This window comes from Arvicola amphibius, chromosome X (genome assembly GCF_903992535.2).
Source record: "Arvicola amphibius chromosome X, mArvAmp1.2, whole genome shotgun sequence".
NCBI lineage: Eukaryota > Metazoa > Chordata > Mammalia > Rodentia > Cricetidae > Arvicola > Arvicola amphibius.
Genome location: NC_052065.1, coordinates 117,061,796 through 117,089,046, shown reverse-complemented (window position 1 = coordinate 117,089,046; position 27,251 = coordinate 117,061,796). Strand labels below are relative to the sequence as shown.

Here is a 27,251-nt window from a genome sequence, read left to right as displayed (position 1 = left end):
GAGACTTTGAGAGGTTTTTGTCTGCTCTCTGTTCTTGGATCTTTTAAGTCCTGTGATAGGAAACTTGTGGCAAAGGAATCCTGCCCACCTTATGGAAGTCAAAAAGAAAAGATAGATAGATAGATAGATAGATAGATAGATAGATAGATAGATAGATAGATAGATAGATAGATAGATAGATAGATAGATAGATAGGCAGGCAGGCAGGCAGGCAGGCAGACAGACAGACAGACATGGGAAGAGACAGAAAGCTTGAAGGAGAAAGGGAGATTGACTGATTGATTGAGGTCTCAAAATTGACTTCTAGTAAACATTCCAAGTGATTACAATTGGATCTAATATCCTAAAGTTTGTCACAAGATGGTAACAAAAGTTACCATCTTGGTGGTAAGATTATTCACATGACCCTTTCATGAATATTGCAGATTCAAACCAAAATAATCAGTTATAAATGGTTGATTATCATAACAATGGCTATGTCATTGTACTTGGGTTTTTGTTGTTATGCTATCTCTAAAAGTATGCATTTCAGTGTGTTCAGTTGCTCAATCACTTATACGAGCCAGATTCTTGACATCACCAAATGACTATAGCACCATATGTTTTAGAAGTTGTGGAAAAGAACTAAATGATAAATTGAAGAGTAGATATGTGTACATTACTGATGTATTTACATGATGTAACCACCTCCTCATTTATATCTGAAAATCACAAAGTTCACGGCACTATGCTTTTGGTGGGGGAAGGCTTTTGTGAGATACTATGAGTGTTTTATTTGAGTTGCCATTTGCCTCTGCTCTTACAGGAATGGAATACTTCAGAAGAACAATCTGTACTGTTCTTTTCAAAATGAGGTTGAACTTTTGTCCCCTTTGGAGTTTTTCTCCACTTTGTGAAAATGTTGAACCTTCAGCACTCAAACACTTGTGATCAGAGTAAGCCTACACAGAATGAAAACAATGTGTTTTTAAAGTTCTTCCCTTAGGGTGGTAAGAATGGTCACAAAGTGCCACTCTTTCCCGACTGATTCTCTCTCTCAGCAGAGTTTTGCTGGGCTGTTCCTTTTGCTGGGCCTTGTGGCTTGTGCTTAAGCTCCCATGACCCAGCTCCTGAAAATTGAACATTGTTTCTCCCTTAGAAACTGACATAGAGCTGAACGGTATTGAAAGAGGACTAATCCACTTTGGGACAGATAGAAGACTTCCTTTTTTGTTTCAGTGACTGACTAGTTGCTGCATATTTTTGTGTCCCCTCCCTTTTAAACGTGTGTGTGTGTGTGTGTGTGTGTGTGTGTGTCTGTCTGTCTGTGTGTGTGTTGGACGTGCATGTACATGTGGAGGCTAGAAGTTGATGTCCTGTGTCTTTCTCTACCATTCTCTCCCTTAATTTTGAGACAGAATCTTTATTTTTATGAACATGGGGTACATGCTTTGAAAGACTGGCTGGTCAGCAAACTGGAGATCCACCTGATCCACTTCCCTGGCACTGAAGTTATAGAAAAAATGGGTTTCCTTGTGCTATTTTCATAAATATGCATCATTATACTTTTTCTTGTTTGCTTCCTCCCTCTGTCGTCTCCTATTCTCCATGTCATGGCTGGTCCCTTTGTTGCCATCTGCTTTCCTGCCACTCTTACTCCTTTACACTCCTGGTTTCCCCTACCCTCTCCTTTTAGATCTCTTCCTGTCCTGTCATGGTGTTGGCAGAGGCTGCTTGTTCGTTTCCCAGCCACCCAGGCCAAAAAATAATCTCACAGAAACTATATATATTGTAATATTGTTTAACTTAAGCTTAAGCATATTTTTAGCTAGCTCTTACATCTTAAATTAACCAATTTCTATTATTTTATATTTTATCATGGGGATCGTGGTTTACTGGTAAGGTTCCTGGGTATCTTTCTCCTTTGATGGCTACAAGGCATCTCCCTGACTCCACCTTCTTTCCTCCTCTATTTGCTTGGAATTCCCGCCTTATTGTATTCTGCCCTGCCATAGGCCAAAGACAAATTTATTCATTAACCAATAAAAGCAACACATATACAGAAAGACTTCCCACACCACCACGATCCACTTCTCAAAGAAATAAATGTAACTATAATAATTATTTCAAAAATTGTTCAGTAACCTTTGCCATCTGATACTCAAATTAAAATTTCTTTGAGATTGCATTTCATCTCAGTCACAATGGTTTTTGTCTAGAAAACAAGTTCTGGTGATAACGACAAAAACCAAGAAACTACATACACTACTGGTGGAGATGTGAACTAGGCAGGCATTATTGAATTCAGTAAAAAAAAAAAAAATTCCACTTATGGGCATATACAGAAAGACTCCTAAGTCAGCTAAGTACAGGAATACTTGCATATCCATATTTAGTATTCTATATGAAAACTAGTTTTTAATTACACTTATTTGTGTGTATGTCCTTATGTACGTATGTGCTATTGTGTGCATGTGAGGGTCATAAGACAATTTGTATGAGTCAGTTCTCGTCTACATTGTGGGTCCCAGAGATCAAACTAAGATCATCAGACTTGGCAACAAGCACCTTTTGTTCATTGAACCACCTGAGGAAGACTATATTTAGCATTCGGTTATCTTCTCTATATATTTTCTGTTCACTCAAAATACTTATGTACTTTAAAAAGTATCTTATGATACATATATTTGTGTATTAAATAGTTTCTGGCTATATGTAATATTGGTTCATGTTAAGTCCTTGCTAGAGGGAAGGTAGAGATTCAGCTAGCAGAACTATTAGAAATCATCTATTAAACTAGCCTCAGTTTAGCTCTCCCAAAGCATTACAAGGCAGTAAGATATCTTGGTCTTCAGAATGTAATCTGTGGCTAGGATAAAGCACCTAGGTTAAAGTCCAAACTCTGTTCCTTTTTTATCTCTGTCAGCTGTTTTCATTTTGTGTTTCACTTTTCTCCATTATAAACAGTCAATGAGGTAATGCCTTTAGAACACTTTGACCAGTATATATATAGTATATACACAACGAAGGCAGCCACCTATATTCAGATGGACACACTGTGGAAAAATTCAAACCAGCTAGGTGGGGTGCACACATCTGTAATCCAAATACCCCAAGGTGATGCAGGATGGTTGAGAGTTTGTGCATGTGTGCATATATACATGCACACATTTATACATGAACATATACATACATACTCATATACAGACAGACACACATATATGTATATACATATATGTAGTTTGAAGCCATACTGGGCTACATGGTAAGACACTGACTCAACTTCCCAATATTAAACCAGTTCACATCATGCTATAAATCCTTAAAATGACTTTTTGCTGGATGGGATTAGTGGAAAATATAAATGTGTATTAACAATAGTCTCGTGGCAAGTAACCTAACATAAAACTGTATGTACAACTTTCCTCCAGCATACTTATAGTGTTAATTGCTTAATACATCAGTGCTCATTTCTCTGTATAGAATGTAGTGTGTAATAAACTCACTGCAAAACATGAAATGGTATAAGATTAAAAAACATGCTCCAATTACCTTTAGTAGAAAAATCCATGCGAAAAACCTGCATGTTGATGTTTTACACTTCCTAGCTTATTTTATGTTATTGACTTTATGAAATACTTTGTAGAATGGAATTTGATTTGTCTTATATAGAAAGCATAAACAAACTCATTCAATTTTTTCGAAGACTCATTTTCTAATTTTTCTTGATTGACAAGGAAGACACAGCGTAGCTGGGGTAGATTTAGTTTTTTATTTTCCCTTATCAAATGGAGGACTCCATTGAATAAAGTATGCATGGTTATACTTTTCTGTGCTGAATATAAAGTTTTCACATTGTAAAAGGTGCCACCCCATTACAAGGGCACCAGTCTTGGTGTAAGTCTTCTTCCAAACCTTTAAATTGACTTCAAGAGTAAAGTTGATAGATTTTAAACATAGCTAATTAATTCTCTCTGTTCTTTGCTTTGCTTACTTTTTCTCCTTGTTTGGGATTTGGATATAGGCATCTTTTGGCAACCATCAATTTCAACTTTTTCTCTGTAAAGGCATGAGACATTTATGATTGAAGGACTGATTTATTTTAAAATAGAAAACCTCCCTTAAGCTCTTTATTTTACATAAACTAACCCATATTGTAGTTACATTGTTTCTCGATAGCCTTGTTTAGGTCTTTGACTAGTAGGAACAGTTTCATCATTGTCAAATATTAACAGCTCACCCAAAACAGCGGGTGAGTTCAATGAGAGCGCTGTGCTTACTGAACCAGAGCTGGAGAAGATCCTTTTAGAACACACTATAAAAGTTATGGCAGCAGCACCATTTAGAACTTTTTGTCAATTCAGTTTATATCTCTGAGACACAGATCTCTGAATTCGGTTGAAATTGAGGAAAGTTGGTTGGTGTTAAGGCAACAAAATCATTTTCTTGTTTTCATGTCTACAGAACAAAAGAGGGAATTGACCTAACTTTTAGATGAATTTCAGATACATTTTGCTGAAAATACCACTTTATTTAAATATACCACAGTTGGGATTTGGAGTTTTATTTTGGAATTGTATGATACCCTCAACTGCCTTGACTCTAGATCTTACAGTTTTAATAAATATTAAATAATGAACTTAGAATAGATATGCATGAATATATATGGAATGACTAACAAAATGTGCCTTGGTACATGCTGCCAAGCATTTTAGAGGTGGTCTGTGTCACCAGATAAAATTTCCTGCTTAGAAATTGCATTTTTTATTAGTTGGGAGTATTATAGGAGTGTGTAGAGAATAACAATTTTAATGTGAATGTATTTCTCTCCTTTTGAGTTTTATAACATGATCTCACACTTACAAACTTAGCAACAATCTGTAAACGTTTTGATACTATGCTCTTAAAATTCATTATCTAAAGGAATATTCATTTTTAGCACAATAACAACTGATTTTTATCTTTATGCCCCTAATTTTAAAATGTAATATTAAGTCTGTAATTGTATGTACCCGTTATACAACATTTGTGTGGATTGATAGGTAGCTGTATTTTGAGACATAATTAGAAATTTATTAGCAATACACCAAGTCTTGCAAAACAAACCCATTTAAATCTGAACAATAATCAGCATTTTTCTCATCTTATGTTCTATTTCCGTATTTGGAAGATATTTATCTAAATTAAATCCTTGTATGAAATCTATTTTACATAGAGGTAAGAAATTTAATTTTACTAAATGGAAACCCCAAAGTTTAAGCATAGCATATAACTAAGCCCCATAGGAATGGAGAGAATTGCCAAATACCTTCCTACTTCCTGAGTTTTAGTACAGTTAAAACTCACTTGAGACCCTTAAGTCATGGAAAACCTGGAGTAACTGGCTTGGTTCCAGGGGAGAGAAGTCCCAACATAGGAAAGCCAGTTGGACCGGGGTGACTTGAGTTCTTATTTGAAAAGTTGCCTGAGGAAGCCTTAAAACAAAAGAAAGACACAGCTAGCATGGCAGAATTCCTGATGAAGCTAACAGCTTCTGAGAGGCCTTGGGAAGATGATAGTGGGATGTTATTTTGTATCAATTATAGTAAAACTTGTCCATGTTGTTAGCTTTGAGGAGATGAGTCTAGGCAAAAGAACAAACATCAACAACAACAAAAAAAGAAAGAAAGAAAAGAAAAAAAAACATTGCAATGGAGAAGCACTTTTTCAATTTAGGAGAGAAATGAAAACAAAACCAGAAACAGCAACCAGAAACAACCTTCCTTGCCCTATGCAGTGCCATGAGTTCTAGTTTGAGCTTCAGTTTCTTTATCTGTAGCATTAGAAAGATGAATTTGATGGGATTTTCAGGAGGCACTCTCTACAGAGAGATGGCATTGGGCATTTGATGTAATGTGGTAGATTTTAATAATTAAAAATGTTCTAAAATACTGAGTGAACAAGAGTGAGCAGATTTCTTTACTGTAGGCCATATGGGACCCTTGTATATTTTTACTCTCTTAGAGAGGAGTACATGATGCCATTTCCTCCAACTATTTCATCAGGACTCATTGCACCTCGTGCCTAGTCTGTAGTAAACATTCTGGCAAATGCTGGACTAAAAGATTTCCAGGGGTCTTTCCAGTTTTGTCAGTTAATATTTCTGTTATATGTCCATTAATGTGTAAAGTTCCCCAGCATCGTATAATTTCATTCATTTAGAATTTACTAATTCTGATTTTTTATAATTCCACTCTAAGAGTCTATATTACTAATGAATAAAAATAAATTCAGGACTGTGACTGTCAATTGACTACTAAATTGATTGCCACTTCTGTGATATATATTTATATTCAGTAATGTGAACTAATGTGAACCTCTTACAGCCATTTTCTGGAACATATTATTTTGTTCATTAGAATTAGCCATGGCCTTGACTCTTCCTTTGTTTTAATAGGAGTAATCAAGCATTGACTGAAAAAGCTACTTCAATTTTGTGTTTTAAGTATGTAATTGCATAAATTTTATGTGACACTAATCACTCATTTTCCTGGACATTAGTAGATGACTTCTGCTTGAATTTGAGTATTCAACAGACAAAAGAAAGAAAAAAGCCAGCCTCTCTGTTTAACTTCTTCCGAGCCCACAAATAAAAAAGAAAGCCTTAAAAATATAAAAGCCTCGTTTTCATGCAGTATTGTGTGTGCTCGAAAAATCTGTTGTATAAATTTGAAGTCAGGTTGGGAGTATAACTCAAAAGTAGCGCACTCTGCTGGAGGCCCAGATTCCATCCCCAGCTCTGTAAAATAAAGTCTGTCACTTACCATGTGCCTTCTCATCTTAACCTGAAGAGGGAGCTCCAGTAGGCATTACAGTCACTTCTATACAAATAAGTAAGTGAACAGTTTTGCCTCCGTGGCTTGGAAGGTGGAGTTGCTGCCAGAGTAAGTGATTGGTGTGAAGCGTGTGAGGGAGGAGCTATGTAGTGAACAAATTGCCTGCTCCCACAGGCAACTTCCTTCAGTTCCTTGCAGCTGGACAGGTAAGCTGGAGCTTAGCATTCCTTCTGGGTGACTGGTGTACGATCCTGGGCCGATGGGTCCCATAAGAGGCGGCTACTCCAGGCCTTTTGGTAAAGTGAGTAAAAGGGATTTGGGAGGGTTTGACTTTATTTAATTCGTTCACAGCATAGAGAGAAAAGTGGAGAAAGTTACCAGAAAAATATTGAATGGAGCATACTTAAACTTAGATCGCTTATCTAAAAGTCAAACTAAATTAGGAGTCTTGTATTTTTATTTGATAAATTTAACATCTCTAGGTAGGATTCCAAGCAAAAGCCTTAGCGGGATAGAAGGGGTACAAGCAGCTGGTGTTCTTTTTGTCCTGGCTTCCTAATTGCTGTACTGGGTAGATGCTGAACGGGGTGTCTGGACAAAGAAATAAAGGAGCTGGAGTGCAGTAGACTCGGCTGCTGGGCAGAGACAGACACCCTTTATATTGTTTCATAACAAAGTCTATGTGGTAAGTAGCTGTTTGAGTGCATGGATTTGTTTTTTGCGGATAATACACTAAGTTTTCTTTATTTAATGGCATTTTATGTTAGCTGTAACCAGATGCTGAAAGCCAGCTTCTTTGAATGCTTATCACCAGAAGTGCCTTCTGAAGCTGATAATAACTTGGCACCAATGTGTTTATCTTAAGAGTTTAGTTTGATTCTGGCTATTTTTTAAATGGAAATGATTCATTCACAAGGAGTTTGTTAATCCAGTTAAAAATTTTATTAAAATGATTGAAGGTATTTGGTTAAAGCAGGGGTAAAATCTATATGTGGCATGGGAGGAGGTAGCGCAAAAGTAGATTTGGGATATTGGTGAGGTAAGCTTGCTCTTTGCCTGTGGACGACAAGTAGGGTTTTTTTTTTTTTTACTGTTATTTACTCTTTGAAATTTTTTCAAAGAAAAAATTCAAGCCCGTGATTATTCAAAAGTAAATATTTAATGTGAAATAAGGTGAACTTGAGCGAAATGTATTTCTTTAAAGTTCGTATTTACAGTAGAAAGCAACAAGAAGGTTCTACGTGCTGTGATTCTCCTACAGCTGTGATTCTCCTACAGCCCGTATTCCACCTTTGTCTAAGTAGCTTAGGGGAATTTGGCCTGCAGCATGTTCTGAGACATTCTGGGTAGGGGTGGGGCAGGCAGAGAAGCACTGGGCTGTAAACTGACCCTAGAAATTTCTACAGAGCTCCCCTTGGACAGGACCAGGTGCTGATTAGATACAGATCAATGGCTGGATTTTTGTTTTTGCTTTTGTTTATCCAATGTGGTGGGGCTATATTCTGGGGGATCTTGAGACACCTGGTATTAAAATTAGGGGTCATGTCTGTGTGCCTCACAGATTCATGTCACTTCTGGTTCAGTTATACCAAATTACTAGGGTGTTTCAACCATGATGATCATATATTCCTCAGGGTTCATAATCATGGCAGAAAACTTATAGACTAGCTATTTTCTAAACCTAAATGAAATATTAGTTTATTCAGAAAATTCAACTAGGAGTCTCATGTGCTGATTCTCTTTCTCGGAGAAAGAAGGATCTCATAAAAGGCAATAGAAAAGAGAGCAAGGATAAGTTTTAAGTGTGGTGTGGTTAGGCCAAAGTTTAGCAAACTTGTGTGGCCACTATTCACCAGGCACAGATACATCCCTGGGGAAATTCAAAGGAAGATAGAGTTCTTCCCAGAGACAGACTAAAAGTCTAGTCAAGGAGATAGGCATGCAAACAATTTATTGATGTATTTAGTGATAAGTGCTTGGGCAATGCTGAGTATACAGTTGGAAGCACAAAAGCGGGAGAGATGAGGGAGCCTTGGGGGTGGGGAGAAGGCTTCAGGGACAATCCTCCAGACACAGAGCCATTCGAACAGACTCCATATTGGGTAGTGAGAATGTGGAAGTTTGACTTTTGTGCTTACTAAGCTGCTTGTGAATTAGGACAAATCCCTTCACCCATTCGGCCTTCATTTTCTTTCTCTGCCAGATAGGGGTACACAAGATGTTCCTTCAAGTCTGGTTCAACCCTAAAATGTTTCAATTCTCAGAATCAAATTATCTTAGTGAGCTCTCCTAGAACAACAGACAATTGTTGAGCTTAATCCTCCCCTCGTTCTTTGGAGGTCACAGCTACAAAACAAGAAAATTCCACTCTCTTCCCAAAGTCTTGTCTATTCAGATTTGATAGCTGGCTGCATGGAAGCCATGATTGCCCTGAGAAATGTACCTTGAGTGTTTCAAGAAAGAGGATTCCAATTGTATGAAGAAGGGGATGGTGACTGTAATTCAGAGAAGCACTTAGCTGGCCCATTCCTTGATGGTTTGTGTTCAGCCTCATTCTTTTTGCCTTCAACATATTTTTTAAATGGTTTGTTAAAACTTCTTTCCCACTTTCTTACCAGCACATCAATTGTATAATAAAGGTGGTATGCAGCACGCCAAGGATACTCTTAGTACGATGCATCAATACTGACTGGTGATAAACTATTGGGAAGGGAAAATTGCGCACATTGTCCCTATTATCTGAAAACCAGAACTCCGAGAGAAAGAAAGTGGGGATTTGTTAATTGCTGATAGTTGGCTAACACTCAGCTTGGGTTGATGTTGACTCATCTTTTTGTCCTTTCAGATATTTCCTAGATTTCAATAGGTCTGTGATGGTTGCAGAAAGACGACATCCTAGTGCCTGGAAGTGCAAATTCTTTATTCACTCCTACATCTTCTGAGAAGCCATATCTGTGAGCACATAGATGTTATAGTGAGACATCATAGATCAGGACTTTTTCCTTCTTTTACTACATGATTGTTAAAACAGAACAACTTATTTTTCTTCTTGAACAAATCATATATGTGATGTATTTAACATTTAGTTTTTAGCTGCTGTGTTTGGCAGACCAATAAGATTATGTCTTTGAAAAGGTAATTCAGGTATAATCATATTTGAGAGGTTATTTTCATCCCCACCCCCACAAATCCAAATGTATATGAAGAAGGAAGTTATTCTGTAAACAGCTTTCTTGTTAAAGATGCAGTAACTGACAGAGGGTAGTTTTCAGCTTCCTAGGGTCCTTTTCTTATTTTGATAGAAGGCAGGACATTCTCATGAACATAAAAAGTACTTTTCATAGGTTTTTTTCCTACCAACTACATAGTATTCTTTCAGCTGACAGACTCTCTCATAACTCCCAGACTTAGGTAGGATTTGAATCATTACAATGCTACTTTCCATTCTCAGTTAAAGGCTTTCTATTCACTCGTGAAAAGCCTGAAGGTACGGAAAAGGCAATAGATTGAATTTGGGAGGTTTTATAATGCTCTCCAAGTTCCTCCTTTGTCTGCTATCAACTTCTTGATGTGGATGTGGTTCACAGATGTCATCAGCCATTCCCTCTCCCTGCTGCTTTTGGTTGCATTTTCTAAGGCAGTAGGTGGGGGAAGAGGTAGCTGGAAGATTCATCAGTGTGGGAGCACTTCTTTCAGCAGAGAACTACTTCTTGAATCATTGTGCTAGTTGCTTAACTTAATAACATAATGACAACCAGGGGAGAATAACATGTTTTAAGGTCAAAAGAAAGTGGGAAAAGAGGGAAATTGAGGCAAGCATAAATGAGCTCACTCTCTAACTCCTTTATTTAAAATAAGTCACTGTGTATGGCTAAGGGGTGAGGAAGATCGACTTAAATGTCGACCACCCTTAGCTGCTGTATTTAGGATAAAATCTCTTAGGCCAAAGAATGTTTTCTCCTAATGTTTATGACTTCAGGACATGGTCTAATACTTACCAAATACATGGCAACTCTGACCCTCTGGGTCTAGATAAGAATACAGAGGGCTTGGGACACCATTGACTTGGCTGTGGAATTTGAGGGTTATTTTTAAAAGTCACCATTGGTACTGGCTTATTATGGATCCATTGTGAAAGCTTGTCGCGTGGCCCACTCTTACTTACTAGTCCCAGGAACATCATGGGAACCTTTGTAATCTGTAGTCATCGTTTTCCAGAGGACTGCAACAGTCTTTTGAGCTAGTCCCCATCCGCATCCTATCCTGTAGATACATGATTTACCAAAGCCATTGCATTGCTAAGAATGAAAACCAAGAGTTACCAAATGTCATAATCTACATTTATATTTCCCGTCATGTCAATTACAATATCTAAATCTGCAACTTAATTTGGGATTCTTGAAGAAACAATGAACCTTATCTAGAGGTTTATTATCACCAAATGATCTGCATATGAATATATTACCCTGAGTCCTGAAGTCGGTTTTAAAAACTATATGAGGGGCTTGGCTTTCTTTTCTACCAGTGTATTCCACAGATAAGATAGATATTAAAGATAAGATAGATATTAAATTACATGGTCTCCTCATCTATTGTTTTGTTAGAAAAATGTAGCTTTTATATTTTATAAGATTTTTTTTAAACATAAGTAGCAGTCTCCGGTAAGGTAGTATTGCTGTGCATTTGCATTGTTACAGAATTAAATTATGGATTCCGTCATTCAAAAAAGAATGCTTTATAAATCAAGTAAAATCTCATAACTAAGACGAATAAGTTTTTGTTTTTGTTTTTTTTTAATTTCATGCTACGTCATATCCCATGCTTTGGTTTTATAGCCCAACTTAATGTAATTTTTACACCATATTTTTCTTTTTTCTTTTTCTATTTCTGTGTACTGGTTTTTTGCTTTGTATAAATCTCATTAGTTTCTGGGGGAAAAGCTTAAGGAAAGTTACTATTTGTAATGGACATTAATATAAAATCATAAAGGCATGTTCAATTTTTTTCTTTCTGGGTTGGCAGAAAGTGTGCCAGATACACTTTCTTCCTTCCTTTGTTCTTTCTTTCTTTTATTACAGTAAATGTAAACGATGTTAAAAATTCCTGTAACTTTAGCAATGCTAAAATCCCAACTAGTCCCCTTTCTTTCCCTTTAAAAGGCATTCTATTGTTTGAAATTCTGAATATAAAAGATGTATTTGTTTTTTGTTTCTCTTTTGCAGAGGGGTTACAAATCATATTCCATAGTTACATAATACTAATTGTCTTAAGCTATCTAGGCTTTGCAACCCAAGACAATCCTGCTCAGCAGCTGCCTGATTTTCTTTTCCTCACTGCGGCTACATACCTGCCCCAAACCATAAGAATGACGCAATGTCCCGAACAGGAGTAATGCCGCAAGATGAGAGATAGGCACAGGTCGGGAGTAAGGTATTTCCACCTGGTTCGAGGACAAGAGCCCCAAATGCAGCTGCAGCTGCAGCTGCTGAATGAAAAGGACTGAAATTGAGAAGAAAGGTCAGAGTAAATTGAGATTTAAGATCTGGGCAATTACAGGGTTGCCTGCAACTTGAAAACATTTCTTTGGAAAATGAGATGGGAGAAGAGATCGGGATTTAGCCTGAGCCTTGGGGAAATCTTTGAAGTTGGGGTCTGGAAGGAGTAGCAGGAAGGCTGAAGTAGAAGTATAAAGTGCCATGCCATGAAGGAAGTCACCATGTGCTATGCATCTTCTAGGTTTGGATTTTTGAGCCAGATAGCCTTAGTGTGTGTTGCTGGAGGGTGACGGGTCTAGGTACTATAATCCCTGTGACTGTCATAGCCTTTAAGAGAGGTAAAATAGATGTGAAACGATGTTCATGGTTTTTTGGGGGGAAAGACCCCTGAGATTGTGATTTTTAGTGTAGGTGAAAATTTCCTTACAGTCCGTATATGTGTTGAAGTTGTAGAGCTTTTCCTAAGTTACTTGTATGAACTTAGGCAAATCATCTTAATCACATTTCTAACTCTTAGTATGTATAAGTGCTTCATTTTCCAATATTTAACAATAAAATGTAAAGATATATTTGAAGTCAGGATATTAGATTTTATAAGTTAATTTAATTTGGTTAAAAACAAGTTTACCAGTGAAAGAAACAAAAGGACAAATGACAGAAAGCAATAAGTTTACTTCCAATTTTTCACATTAGGTTTCAGGTTATACTCTCTCATAAATATGTTCAATTACCATTTAAATATATATATATATTTATATGAATTAATGAGGACTTTTCAAGAAAAGAGCAGCTACAGTGCATTCAAGTTTGTATTATATGTAGCTCGGTAAACATTTTGAAATACACCATGTTTCTCAGTGAAATTGTAGAAATGTCTTCATAGAAAGATACTGAAATATGAGTAAGTATTTAGGTATCCCAAATAAGGAAAATGCATAGGATGTATTGAACAAAAACTCTTGGTGAACTAATTCATTTTTCTCCTGGGAATTCAGTTGCATTCTTCAGTCCAAAATGAAAAGGTTGCTTTTTTTTCTCCTTCATCTTCCTCCTCAGATAACTTCATGCACTGTAAAGAATCAACATCTGTGGGAAAAATGTTTTACTTGCAGTTGTGCTTATCTTAAAAGACATATGGCGGATTTAGTAATCCCAACAGGAGAGCTGTTGGGTTGCTTCATGTAAAGGTCATGTGTTGAATACAGTGCTAGGTCACATTAAGACATCGTAATAAACAGCTTGTCCAGTGACACTTTGCTACCACAGAATCGGCAGCTGAGTCAGCATTTAAGTGACATCAAAGGCATGTGGAAATTTTGCATTTGCTTTTTTTGAAATGGGCCCCACTCGGTAGCCTAAGTTAGCCTCACATTTATGTCAGTCTTGCTGCCCCTGTCTTCACAATGCTGGGATTGCAGACATAAACCACTATGAATGGTTCAATGGACTTCAAATACTAGCCTCTCTTGAAAGTACTTAATCTAGGAATAAAAAATTGAATCCAAGATATGCTTTAGTTTCAAGTATCTAAATGACCTAAGGACATTGCTACTAGAACCTGAAGAGCAATGTGCCTGCCAGACATACAGATTTATTCTCAGATTGTCAAAACTTCATTGGATTCAAGGATATTTTTATATCATGAGGCTTTGAGGAATAAAGAGCTTTGGAGCCTAGAATGTCCAAGGTAATAAACTCCAGAATTTATATACTTGTGCATAATACTTAAATATCCTCCCTGAATTTTCTTAATTAGTTTTACATATGGATCCAGATCCCAAGTCTTAAACAAATGATTTTACATCTCTTACTGAAAGATTTTTATTTAACTTTTTAATTTCTACTTACATTTTATGGAATACCTTTCCTAATACTTTCTGTTCTAAATATGATAATGATGCATATCAAAGTAAAGCAAAACAGAGCAACTAAGAGAGTTACGGAATCAGACCAACTAAATTTTCATTCCAGTTCACTTTTTAGCAGCTAGTATGTGTCCATAGGCCAGTCACTTCATTTCTCCTAGTCTCGGTTTCTCCTGCTGGGGGATGAAAAATTTCAGAGTATCAGTTTTACAGGACAGGAAGGAAAGTAAACGAGTGACTTCATGGATAGTGCTTGTGACTGTGGCTTCTAAGAGTTCAAAAAGCGTCTAGTATTTTCTTTAGTCATATCAGAATTTAGAAATACTAAATCCAAATTTGTCTAAATTTTTGCTATAAGGGTCGGTGCACTCGAGAGAACTGCAAGTACCTACACCCCCACCCCATTTAAAGTCGCAGCTGGAAATTAATGGTAGGAACAGTCTGATTCAACGAAACCCGCCGCAGCCATGTTCGCCCAGCAGATGCAGCTTATGCTCCAGAACGCTCAGATGTCATCTCTTGTAAGTTGCGGCAGAGTCTTTGCAAACTGCCAGTGTATGTGGGGGTTTCTGGTTGCTGTATGACTGTTTTCATAACGCTGGGTGCTGCTGCTCCAGCTCCATGTCTATTGGCAAAACACGTATGCTTACATTGGAATACCTCTGCAGGGCCTTTGGAAAGTTAAGTACTACAAGATTATGGCAGTGTTTGTGTGCTAATTGCCAGTTCAGAGGCTGTTCCTATGAAGGAAGCAATAGGGTGTGTTGGATTAAAAACTTGTTGCATTTTAGAGGGTTAGAGTTTCTAAACGTAGATTTAAATAAAGGGGGGATTGTAAAATGAGGAATATATTACACTGAAAACCTTTGACTTGTAGGACATTAATAAACAAATTCTCTTGTTTGGTAATTTCGTTATTTGTGGCTTTGTTTTAATTGTAAGGTGAAGTTCACTGTGGTTCAAACACAGCATCCTCCTGCCCTCAGTCTCTCAAACACTGGGATTGATAAAAATGTGCCACAATGCCTAGTTTTGTGATTACTTTTAAATAAATTCTCTTTTAAAATAATTTTAGATTAGAAAAATTTCAAAATCATAACAGGGAACTCCCCATTTTATTTCTTACCCAGACTTATTTCTTCTTAGTTTTTGTGGATGTGCTAGAGATTGAAGTCAGTGATTTGAACATGGTAGGCAGCAGCTCTACTACTGAGCTGTACATCGAACCTTACACTTTGATTTTCAACAGTGAATGTCATGAAATCTAAGGCCTTGTGCATGCTATACAAGCACAATGCTACTGGACTGTATTCTCCTCATATATGGTTAATATCTTATTATTGCCATTATAGATGTATCAGAACCAAGAAGCTGGTATCCAAATAGTATTATATAAACTCAAAATTTTATTCAGATTTCACTAGGTTTTCCATTCATGTACTCTTTCTATTTCAGTGTCCAATCTAGTAGGTAACATGGTGCATTTATTTGAATTGTTGCCCTTCTGTCCTGTGGTCTGTTACTATTTCTCCATTGTTTCCTATTTTCTATGAGCTTGACATTCAAAAATGTAATTAAACTCCATCTATTCATATTATGCTTTTGAGAATTAATCTTGCCCTGACACCTTAAAATATAAATTTGTGTTTTAGTCTGGCACCTCTCCGTGGAAATTGAAAACTGTCCCCTCTCTGTTATAGTTCTTCATGTCTCCAGATTAACTCAGTGTTTCCTCATTCAAATTCTACCTATCTTGCTTCCTTTTAACCATTAACAAGACCAATTTGAAAGGACTGTGCTTCCCTTGTTACCCATCCATCAGTGACTGTCCCTGAAAGTTAAAAGTTGTCTGTAGTATTTAGATGCAGTGAAAATACGGGAGTGGGATAACCTGGTCTCAGGAAAGCTTATCTCAGTACAAAACAGATTGAGACGTCAAGGAGCAGAATGTTGATGTGGTCTTCCAGCTAGCATATCTGTTTACATGAGTCCAACCACAGGAGCCTGTTGAGTACTTGATGCTTTTCCTTATGATACTCTTGTTTCGAGGATATCTGGACAGATTAAGGTAATCTTAATCACCATCAGTTTGCCAGATATGTTTGCCTTTTAACTCAATGTGGATAATTACGTTGATCAATTAATCCTCATGTAACCAATGAGCTCCTTGGAGAGCACTTAACCTTCAGTCATACTTTACATGGTCAAAGTACTTGTGGAACTCTTCTGGGCTTTTATGAACTGAAGGGTCACAATTCCTCCATACTGAACATGTGGGAAGATACTGGGAACCACAGAAAAGTAGACATGTTTGTGAACCTCGAAAATGTGAGTACATGGGAATAAACAAAAGAAATATTTTCTACTATTTTTCCACTTTATCATGGTACAATTCACAAAGTGTGTATAGTAAAGGTATAAATGTGATGACTTACACATATAATACATATATGCCTTTTTATAAAATGAGACAACATGGATTAACCTAAAGTGTAATATGCCATGTAGGACAGATCAGATTGAGAATGACAAATTATGCATAGTTTCACTTATATGTAGACTCTTAAAACTGTTGAACTCATAAGAACAGAGAATAGATTATTGATAGAGGCTTTGGATGGGGGTGGGAATATTGGTCAAAATTTGACTATGACAAAGAAATATTTAATTAACTATTAGTAGTCTCAGACTCTTATGGGAATGAGCAAGGAACGTAGCAAGATTTTTCTAACACTAGCCCAATATATTCTACAGTGCCATAGCAGATATTGTTCAAACGTCAAGGGCTTTAGAGCTGTTGGAGGAGGCAACTTGTCGGTTCCCAGCCGCTAGCTAGCTTAGACCCGAAATAATCACACAGAAACTGTATTAATTAAATCACTGCTTGGCCCGTTAGCTCTAGCTTCTTATTAGCTAATTCTTACATACTAATTTAACCCATCTTCATTAATCTGTTTATCGCCACGTGACAGTGGCTTACCGGCAAAGTTTCAGCATGTTTGACTCTGGCAGCAGCTCCATGGTATCTCTCTGACCCTGCCTCCTTTCTCCCATGCTATAGGCCAAGCCAGTTCTTTATTCATTAACCAATAAAGACAACACATAGACAGAAGGACCTCCCACCATAGAGCCCCAGTCAAATGCCCTGTTCCATGGGATCAGAGAGCCAGACATAGGGTAAAATAAAGTAGGGGCAAGAAAGAAAGGCAGCCGTGGCACATACCTTTAATTCCAGTACTCAGAAAACAGAGGCAGGCAGATCTCTGTGAGTTCCCGGCCAACCTAGTCTCCAGATTGAGTTCCAAGACAGCCATGGCTGTTGCACAGAAAAACCCTGTCTCCAAAAACCAAAAGGGAAAAAAAGAAAAGAAAGACAACTATATTCTTTCTATTCAGCTTGTGAGACCCTCTCTGTTCCAACACTTGTGTAATAATAATGTTTAAGGTAACTTCTGGGCAAATAAGGAGTGGCCTTTTAAAGGCAATAAGGAGGACAATCACTGAATTTTGAAAGTTCTTCTGTTTTGCTTTCTAATCTGATTCTCCATGAGTGTGTTAATAGGCAATATTTCCCTTTTTCTTTAGTGGGGGTAATTTCAGATCTGAGACCTGAGAAGATAACTGATATAACTCACCAGAGTACAATTTCTTTTATGGAATGTTACATTATATAAGTATTACATAGAAGACCCCCAGGGAACAAATAGAATTTTCCTACCTCATAATATTTAATGGTAGCTGTTGTGATATAATAAGTTAATATAGATTAATTTCTGTAACTATTATGTGCATAAAAATCTAATACTGAGACGGTTGATATGCTCCTCATGATCTAGGAAGTTGCTTTTGTAGATCTCTTGTAATTGAGCTAATCTGTGTAAATTTAAGTGAAATTTACCACTCTAATTTGGAAAAAAAAAGTCTTTAAAATGAATCCTGATCTCAATAATACAGAGATAATATATAATTTTGTTTAATTTCTATAGTACCTACTTTTCCTATGAACTGCTCTGTTATCTTTTTTAATCGCCCCCTTCCTAATAATTTGATACTTGTCCTCAGAATAAATTTTACTTAAAATTTTCCAGACCTCTGTTTGTGTGATAGCAAATTAATAGCCATTTGCATCACTGGCTTGAACTGCAGGTCTTTCCACAAAGCATACTTTGATTTGTTTCTAGGATACCAGGAGAGCGCATCTGCCTTTTGAAAATTGAATATAGCTTGCTTATTATAAGCTCCTAGATAAAGGGAATGTCACCCTACAAAGAATGAGAGCAAGAGAAGAGATTCTGTTCAGTGTAACTGCACAATGAATAAAAACCACACTTTATCAATTTAAGTGGAATGATTGATATAGCAGGCAAGTTTGTCTGCACTGACATTTGCTACTGTAAAGATCTATCTTTGAAAGTGTTTTCTTCACTTTTTTAGGTTTACCAGGTAGAGCAAACAATGTGGCTCCCTAGCATTTTCCAGTGCATTTAAAAAGCCATTATTTTTTATTCTCATACTCCAGTTGCATTATTAGGAGACAAAAGAACACGGTAGAAGAATAGTAAGGTAGACACACTAGAAAACTCTCAAATAAAGGAAAAATTTTAAAGATCTGAAGAATTTTAGTGATAAGAAAAGATTTTTACTACTAAAGATGATGATGCATGTATATCTATAAAGTAAATATGATACTGTAAGACCATGCATAGATGGGGGTGGGGGTAGGTGGAGGGAATGGAAGAAGGGGAGGGACTGGGAACTGGGATTGGTGTGCAAAATGAAAAAAGATAGTTTGTTTTCTTTTTAAAATAAAATAGAATAAATTATATATTTATCGCCAGGATGGATGCCAGGAGACCATCTGTGAACAACTAAGTTCCTAGCTTGCTTTTAAGGAATGCTCAATATTGATTTAAGTTATTCGTGTACTCTTGTAAATATCCAATGGATATTATTTACAGTAGCAATACACTAAGCCTCCTAGAAACACAGTTTGTAGTAAGTCATATATTTTACCATATGACCTCATTCATATATGGAGTCATCTAAAGCTGTTCTCGTAGAATTAGAGTTGTTTCTAGGAAAGGTAGTGGAGAGAACAGATGAAGGAAAAGAGAGGTGAGTCAGCGGTTAGACTTTTACAATTAGATGGAAAGTATGTTTGTATGTTTTATATATATGCAGTGCACAATATGACACAGTTAAATAATTCCTGACACAAAGTATATCTTTAAAATGGTTTTCATTCTACTGAAATTCTAAATTTAGTATAGATGCACATATAAAGGGGGAGAGTGTATATATGTGTGTGTTCATTTAGCGCATTGTATCCAATAAATATGTATGATTATGTGTAATTTAAAAACAGACAGTTACATAGCTTGATCTGTTACATCACAAAACCATTTTATGAAACTTTTCATTTCTTAACCTCTGGTACTATCTAGCTAATTAGAATTGGTACTACTAACTAGTAACCAATAAAATATGCACATACATGTAAAACATACATGTATGCACATGGGTAAAAGATACCTTGTGCTTTTCAAACTGATTGATCTAACATGTCACATATTTCTCAAAAATGGGAGTATCTGTTTGCCTAAAATCTTCCTTAATTGAAAAACTGGTAGAGTCATTCACTGTATCACTACTTTTTAAACTACTTTTGTTTCTTTTGCTCTCTGATTTTTGAATTGGGATTTTTGAATTTGGTAAATCAAAATCAACCAGTGGCTTAGGAATCTTTTCTCATTCACCTTAGTAAATATTTATTGGTCCATATACTCTGTACCAGGCATTAGACAGATAATGAGTGGATCAAAAGCTGAATGTTTATCTTTATCTTTTAAGTGAGGTATTGAATGAGTATTTCTGGTTTTTCCCAAGTGCTCCATGTTTGTCCCGTTGGGCTCTTCTTTTTCTACTATGGCATTATCTTTCTAATAACCATGCAAAAGTATGTCTGTGCTTCTATTGTTTTATTGATGGATTGCCTTTGTCCAAAACTTAGTAATAGGAACTCTTAGTACTCTTTCATATATTGGTCTCGCATTGAAATTTTTATAAATACTGTGGGTTCTTTGCTCATCTTAGCTCTTCCCATTCTCAGGGGAGAAAAACTTTGTGTCTTGTTTCATACTCTGTTAAAACCAAGTAATAATTTTATTTTTAAAAATATTTCTTTCTGGTATCATTTACATACAAAAAACTGTATACTTTCAGTTAAGTACACAGTTTGGTGTCCTTGGGTGTGAGCATATACCCATGAAATCACCACAGTTCATACCACAAACTGTGTCTTTGAAATAGTTTTCACTTTCCTACTGGAATACTAAATTTAATTGAATGTCATTACCATATGGCAGTAACCAACAAGTGATTTTTTGATCCATTCTTGCTCATTCATCAGAATAGTCAAAATTGCCTTGCTTATAAGGTCTTAGGCTGTCTGCCTACAGAAATAATCATTTGCTATGCTGATCCGAGTTTGGATACTCTCTTTTAAATTCCTAACCCTCTATTGTAGCTTCTCATTCCACCAGATAATGGTAGATCTGAACTGTGGCGTATGCCCTCCTTTGGGCACCTCTTTATTCCTTATACTCAAAATAGTCTACCAATCATTTGCCTACCTGACTACTTTAATGTTCCTTTTTACCCAAAGACATCTATAATTATTAAGATCAGAAGTGCCATGTGGAGTTAAGGACAATTTTTTACTTCTGACCCTTGAACTTTTTCCCTTAGCTCTCTCAAGGGCTAGAATGGCTTAGTATTAGCAATTATGATTCGTATATAAACACTACTATCAGCTTTCATTTGTTTATAAAGTTAACTCATAATTATTAAGGTACAGTTTAACTAGTCTGGAAATTATATTGGCCTTCTGCAGCCTTCCTTTTGACTGCTTCTGTCCCCAGAGAACATCACTCAGTAGGTGACGAAGTAAAAATTATGAAACACAGTTTACTCAGCTGTTCCCTTTGTGAACAGTTAGAATCTGATAGAAACTACAACCATATGCTCATTGTTCTTCAGAATTTTCTGACAGAAATAAGCCTGATGATGAATAAAAGGGTTTACTTCTTTTATACAACATAAATGTCTTCAAATGAACTGTAAAGGGGAGGTATTATGAGTGCTAGTAAATTTAAGGGCCCTATTTTTCTGGTATTAAAATTGAGTCAACAAATTGCTAACAAATGTTTACCCTTAAGTAAAAGAAAATGCTTAGTCTTTTACCTCTAAATAGAAGTTCAGAGAAAGAAGGCCACAGCTATTCTGTGGGGTTCAGGCTGTGATATTTTAATCACTTAAAATCTTTTGTATTCATCAATAATTGTAACTGATGTTGGATATTACTGAGAACAAGTAGGTCTCTTTTGTTAGATAAAGCAATGGATTTGGTGTAACATTTAATTTTCATTGCTTTATACTAACTTGATGAATAATTCATTTTAATTAAAAGGTAGTGTACCAAAAATATTTACAAACTAGACACATGTGCTTGAGGAATTTTTGCTATTTTCGTAATTTCTAAATGGAAGCATAACTTACCCACATATTTATGAGGTACACTATAATAATTTTATATATGCATAGAATGTGAAATGCTAATCATTTTCATCTCCTCACTTATCTGTTCCATGTGCGGGGAGCCTTAGGACTATCATAAATTTGTGTTAGACTTCAGTTACTCAGATCGTTATATGAGATAGACACCTGTGTGCTTCCAGGTTTATTGCTGCATTGTTCACAATAGCTAAGATATAAAATTCACCAAGACCATCACACAGGTAACTGGTTAAGGAGAGAATTTTTTATTAAATTGCTTTACTATTCAAAGGGGCTTCAGAGAGTACTTTAAGAAGAATATTTGCTGGGTAATATCAAATTTTACCTTGGTAGGGTTCCAAACTATTGTCTCCACCATAGTTAATCACTGAGTAATATGTATAAAAGTGTGTGTGTGTGTGTGTGGTGTTGTGTGTGTGTGTAAGAAATTCTTGTGTTTGAGATGAATTAAATTTCCATAATTTTTGTAATACAGATCTATAAAGCAGCACGTTGAAATCAATGATAGACATCAAAATAAACATATAGTAATTTCCCTTTTAATTTTTTAATATTTTTAAACATTAGAATATATAAAATGCAGGTTGCTGTTTATACAAAAATAGGGGCAGGTCAGATTTGCCTGAGGGATCTTGATTTGTGAATCCTTATTCACCTGGGCTTGTCCAACCTTTTGTCCTCTACAAAGTTCATGTTTGAGAACTGTTGCAATACAAGTTCAAAATCACAAAACAATCTCATAATGTCTAATGTAACTTTTTGATTTTGTGTTGGGGCTCTCTCCAACTTCATGTGGTCTGTGGGCCATGAGATGGACAAGCCTATGAGGAGCCAGAAATCTGCAACAGTGGTGGATGTCCCTGGGCTCTTGAACTTCTTAAGATCCAGTCAACAAATTTTGTGAATATATATGAGGTTTTTTCTGTATACACTTCCGCAGCTCTTAGCTGACTCTCAGAAAGTCCCAGAAGAAAAAGCTTAGGAGCCATTTGTCATAAGTCATTTCCCTAAATGTTAGGAGGCATTTCTTGAGTTCATGGTAGCTTCGTTGCTAGTGCCCAAGAAGTCTTAGAAAATTGTATGATAGGGAGAAAAACTGCTAGACTCTGAGGACAAATCAGTCCTGAGACAAACCAATGATCTTGTCTCTTAAAGTCTGCTACCTGCATCATTCTCAACACTTTGCCTAAGTCAGACGTATGAAAAGTAGAAAAAGACAAGATCTCCTGAGTAAATTGGGAGCGTGGGGACCTGAGGAGAGGGTTGAAGGGGAGGGGAGAGGCAGGGAAGGGAGCAGAGAAAAATGTAGAGCTCAATAAAAATCAATAAAAAAAGAAAAGAAAAGAAAATTTACATCTCTGGCTGTGAGAAAACATCTCATATTTTCAAATATTTAGTAAATGATTTTAGTTCAAATTTAAATATCAGAAGCAATTGAAATGTGTAGATTACTACAGGCTATACAGAGAAATCAGATTCCATTTAATAAGAACCTTTTTCTTAGTGCTGGGGGATGTGGTTGAGTGGTAATGTGTGCTTAGCATGTATAAGGCCATGGGTTCTAGCCCCAGCATACATACTCACAAACTACCCCTATCCTTTTCCTTTAAAAATAAACAATAACTCACAGATGGGTTCATGTTAGTTTACATTGCCATGAGGGGCTATGATTATACAATAGAAGCAGGATTAAGTTGCTTAAGCTTATTGCAAACTGAATGCACAAGATGTTGCATTCAAGTTATAGGCTGCTTGACTTAATCGGTGGCTGTTAGTCAAAAGTAAGCCATTGAATGTTCAGGTTCATAAAATGGAGTAGTTAGCCTGGGGCAAAGGTAGTAGTGAGAAAATAGAAATGCTTATTTGAAATACGCAGCTCAGAAGTTCCTGCCTTCTGCTCCAGGGCTGCAATCGGGAGATCTTCCTTTCTCAATAAAGTGTTTATAGAATGAAATTTATACTCAATGAGGAAATTGGTCATAAAAAGCTACAACACTAATTTTTAAAATCTAATGACAGCCTAGATAATAGTGTTGTGGTTAAATCTTTAAAAATAACTAAACATGTCCTGGAATCGTTTTACCTTTTCAATATAGACTTATTAGTTGACAGATTAATATTGTTAAAGAAATAAACAGACCCTAGTATTAATGAAAAAAGGCCATAAATGTTAAAGAGAGCAAGGAAAAGGTTATTGGGAGGATTTGGAAGGAGAAAGAGAGGAAGATAGGAGTGATATAATAATATAAATATATAAAAGAAAAAGCTAATAGTATCTTAGTAAATGCTGTAATTCTTCGAGAATGCCTGGTGTAATAATAGTAAGAAGGATATGTTTACCTTTTTTTCTCCTCTTTTGAACACAGGCATCTTCCTATGAATCCATCACTTGGAGCTAATCCTGCCATGGCTTTTCAATCCTTACATGCATCATCCTGGGATGGGCCTGGTTCTGCTGAACTTTTTACCAATACTCCAGTTCTGTATTCTGGAAATCCACCTCTTGCATTGCCAGGAGTTCCTGCCCCAAAACCAGCTCGTACAGATAGACTGGAGGTATTTGTGGATACATATATAAATGATTGTAGAATGGATATTAACATTATGCATAATGTACATTTTCAGAGCCTAACTTGTTGAATGTTTTAAATAAGTATATCCAAGTACGTTTTAGCATATAAGAGTCTGAGAAAGAATTTTAACCTTTTTTAACTTCAGTTAGACCTTGTTCTGAAGTGAATGTATTTTGTTGTGCAGTAGGTCAAACACTGTTTCAAGTATACCCAAACATGAACCACTCTATAGGAAGTCTGAATGAGAATTTTCTTTATATCCATGCTGGAGCTTTATAGAATGGATTAACTGGATTTTCTCATGAGTCTCTACTTTCTAGAATGATAAACTGAAAAAAAAATGGACCTAACATTTTACAATTATAGAGTGTAAAGCTGTATGAATGTGGGTTATAAATAGCATCTAAACACTTTCTCCTGTTAAGAATTATGTATTTCATAGTAAATATGAAACCTAAAGAATTTAAAAGAAATCTCAAACATCCTTTGATTTATTGGCACCCTTTAATTTCCTTTAATTGCTATTCTTTGTTCGCTAGGAAAAATAACTGGTTTATTTCTTAGAAAAGTCAGCTCCATTGGCAACCAACTGAATCCCTAATCATGTATTAGAATGGAATCTAAATATACGTGTGACTCAGTGTGGTTTACAAATTGGCTGTGTAACATTGCTGTATACTAAAGAATCACCCTAGGCCTTAAAGAAATAATTACATTTGAATGCATATGTTTACTTCAGGATTCAAACACATTTTCTTTTATCTTTTTTTTGTTTGTTTGTTTGTTTGTTTGTTTTTTGGTGTTTTTTTTTTTGTTTTGTTTTCTGAGGCAGGGTTTCTCTGTAGCTTTGGAACCTGTCCTGGAACTAGCTCTTGTAGACCAGGCTGGCCTTGAACTCAGAGATCCACGTGTCTCTGCCTCCCGAGTGCTGGGATTAAAGGCGCAAACACATTTTCAGTAATACTTTAGGTCCTACTATGTCAGTGTAAGGCAAATAGACACTTTGTGGAAAATGTGATTTCGACACCCCCCCTTGGAATAAAAAAAAAATTATGTTTTTTGTCTTAAGGTGGATATTGCTTTATATTACCTTTCATCTTTTGTAGTTATTTCCTACATAAATGACAAAATGTATATGTGACCTTCATATCTTCATGGAAAGTAAATAAAGCCAGTCACCTTCCAGTCATCATTGGGAATGTATGTGTGTTTTTGTTTTCCTGTTTAAGGTTTGCCGTGAATTTCAGCGTGGAAACTGTACCCGTGGGGAGAGTGATTGTCGCTATGCTCACCCTACTGATGTTTCTATGATTGAAGTGTCTGATAATACTGTGACAATCTGCATGGATTACATTAAAGGAGCCGATGCTCCCGGGAGAAGTGCAAGTACTTTCATCCTCCTCCCCACCTGCAAGCCAAACTCAAGGCAGCTCATCACCAGATGAACCATTCAGCGGCTGCTGCAATGGTAAGAGCAAGTTAGGACTGTGGGCTTTTTGTAGGCCCACTTTGTCTATTATTTTGCATACGTAAAAACTGACTACTCAAGTGTATCTTAATATAAAAACCAAAGGTATATGCTAGAAATAAGAACCTATATATTCTACTTTATTTGCTAAGACTTTCTAAAGATAATTATTTAAAAGCTTTATTCATGATTTTTAACCCCCATCTTTTTTTTTTAATTTTAGAGAAAGGTAAATTATATGATTTAGACAGTAAATCATATTGAGTGCCTCTTATAGTCTGACTAGCCTGAATATTCAAAGATGGCAGAGTTGCCTCTGTTTTCTATGAGCCACTTTCATGGACGCTTTACTACTCATATCCTTAATGCCCGTTGAAAACACAGTGCTACAAAGATGGGGTATTAAGCAGCTCTAATTTCCCAAAGGTCAAAATTACATTCTGTTCTGGCTGTGTGATGCAGACAGAAGGGAAAATCAAGGCAGAAGCCAGCCATATCTTCAGGGAGATTTGGACATGAGTGAGGGAAAAGACCTCTCCTTTGAGTTGCTGTAGCAGGCAGTTATGGGGAAGAGTTAGTTCTGATTGATAACACTTAATGAAGTAAGTAGAAAAAATCATTGTAACCCTGTAGTGTTAAAGTCACAACTATGAATTATTTTGATATGTTGCTTGCCACATTTTTTTGCTTGTTTGATTTTTGCTACCAAGATCTCCACCCATATTTCCAGTGGGGGACAAAACTGAATAAGCTTCATTTTACCTGTGCAACCCCTAAGTCTGTAATCGGTACGAACCAAATTATATGTGCATGCGTTATTCAGATTGGCATGATAGAGACCGTGTGTTTTCATAAGAGACATCATCCCCTCCGCTCGCCTTTTGTTCTCTCGCATCCCCATTTCCCATCTTCTCTATCGGTCTCTGTTTTTCTTTGTTCTTCCTTTCCTCTCTCCTTTCTCTTTCTTTCTTTTGTTTCCTGTGATGGAGTTGCACTTTGTAATCCAGACTGACTTCAGAGTCTATATAGTTCCGTTGCCTGGAATTCATCATCTTTCTGTTTCAACTTTCCAGGGGTAATAGATTCCTATTCAGTCATCCCTCTTTAGAAGGTTTTCCTAATACTTTGATAAAATTTATTTTCTCTGTAATTGGAATTTCATGTTATAAAGTCAGCCACTGTCCTAAGAGGATTATATCTCATGTTCCCTCCCTAAGACCAAATGTCCCATATTTCTGTAGGTTTTTCTCCTGGTTTGTGATTTCAAGGCTCTAGCGCCATTATTGAACTGGCTCTACTTTCTTACTACACCTTTTATTTTCTTCCAAAACTCCTTTGACTCATGAAGGTCCTGGGTACCAAAGAAGAACAAACTTACTTTCTCCTTTGATCTGGGCAACAAGTCTGTTAATGGACATTAATTACATTCTCAAATATTTTTGTTTTAAATGCTTCTAAATGCTTTAAAGTTATTAAAATAG

At 36.3% G+C, this 27,251-nt stretch overlaps 1 protein-coding gene across 1 annotated transcript in view; it reads left to right on the top strand.

Annotated features, from left to right (window-relative positions):
• Nucleotides 1–27,251, top strand: part of Mbnl3 (muscleblind like splicing regulator 3) — a 53,459-nt gene that overhangs the window by 15,967 nt on the left and 10,241 nt on the right. The window contains 8 exon segments of the mRNA XM_038316656.1: nucleotides 14,513–14,546; nucleotides 14,549–14,602; nucleotides 14,605–14,682; nucleotides 24,101–24,141; nucleotides 24,143–24,179; nucleotides 24,182–24,285; nucleotides 25,532–25,663; nucleotides 25,666–25,770. Of these exon segments, the coding sequence (XP_038172584.1) occupies nucleotides 14,513–14,546; nucleotides 14,549–14,602; nucleotides 14,605–14,682; nucleotides 24,101–24,141; nucleotides 24,143–24,179; nucleotides 24,182–24,285; nucleotides 25,532–25,663; nucleotides 25,666–25,770 (585 nt within the window).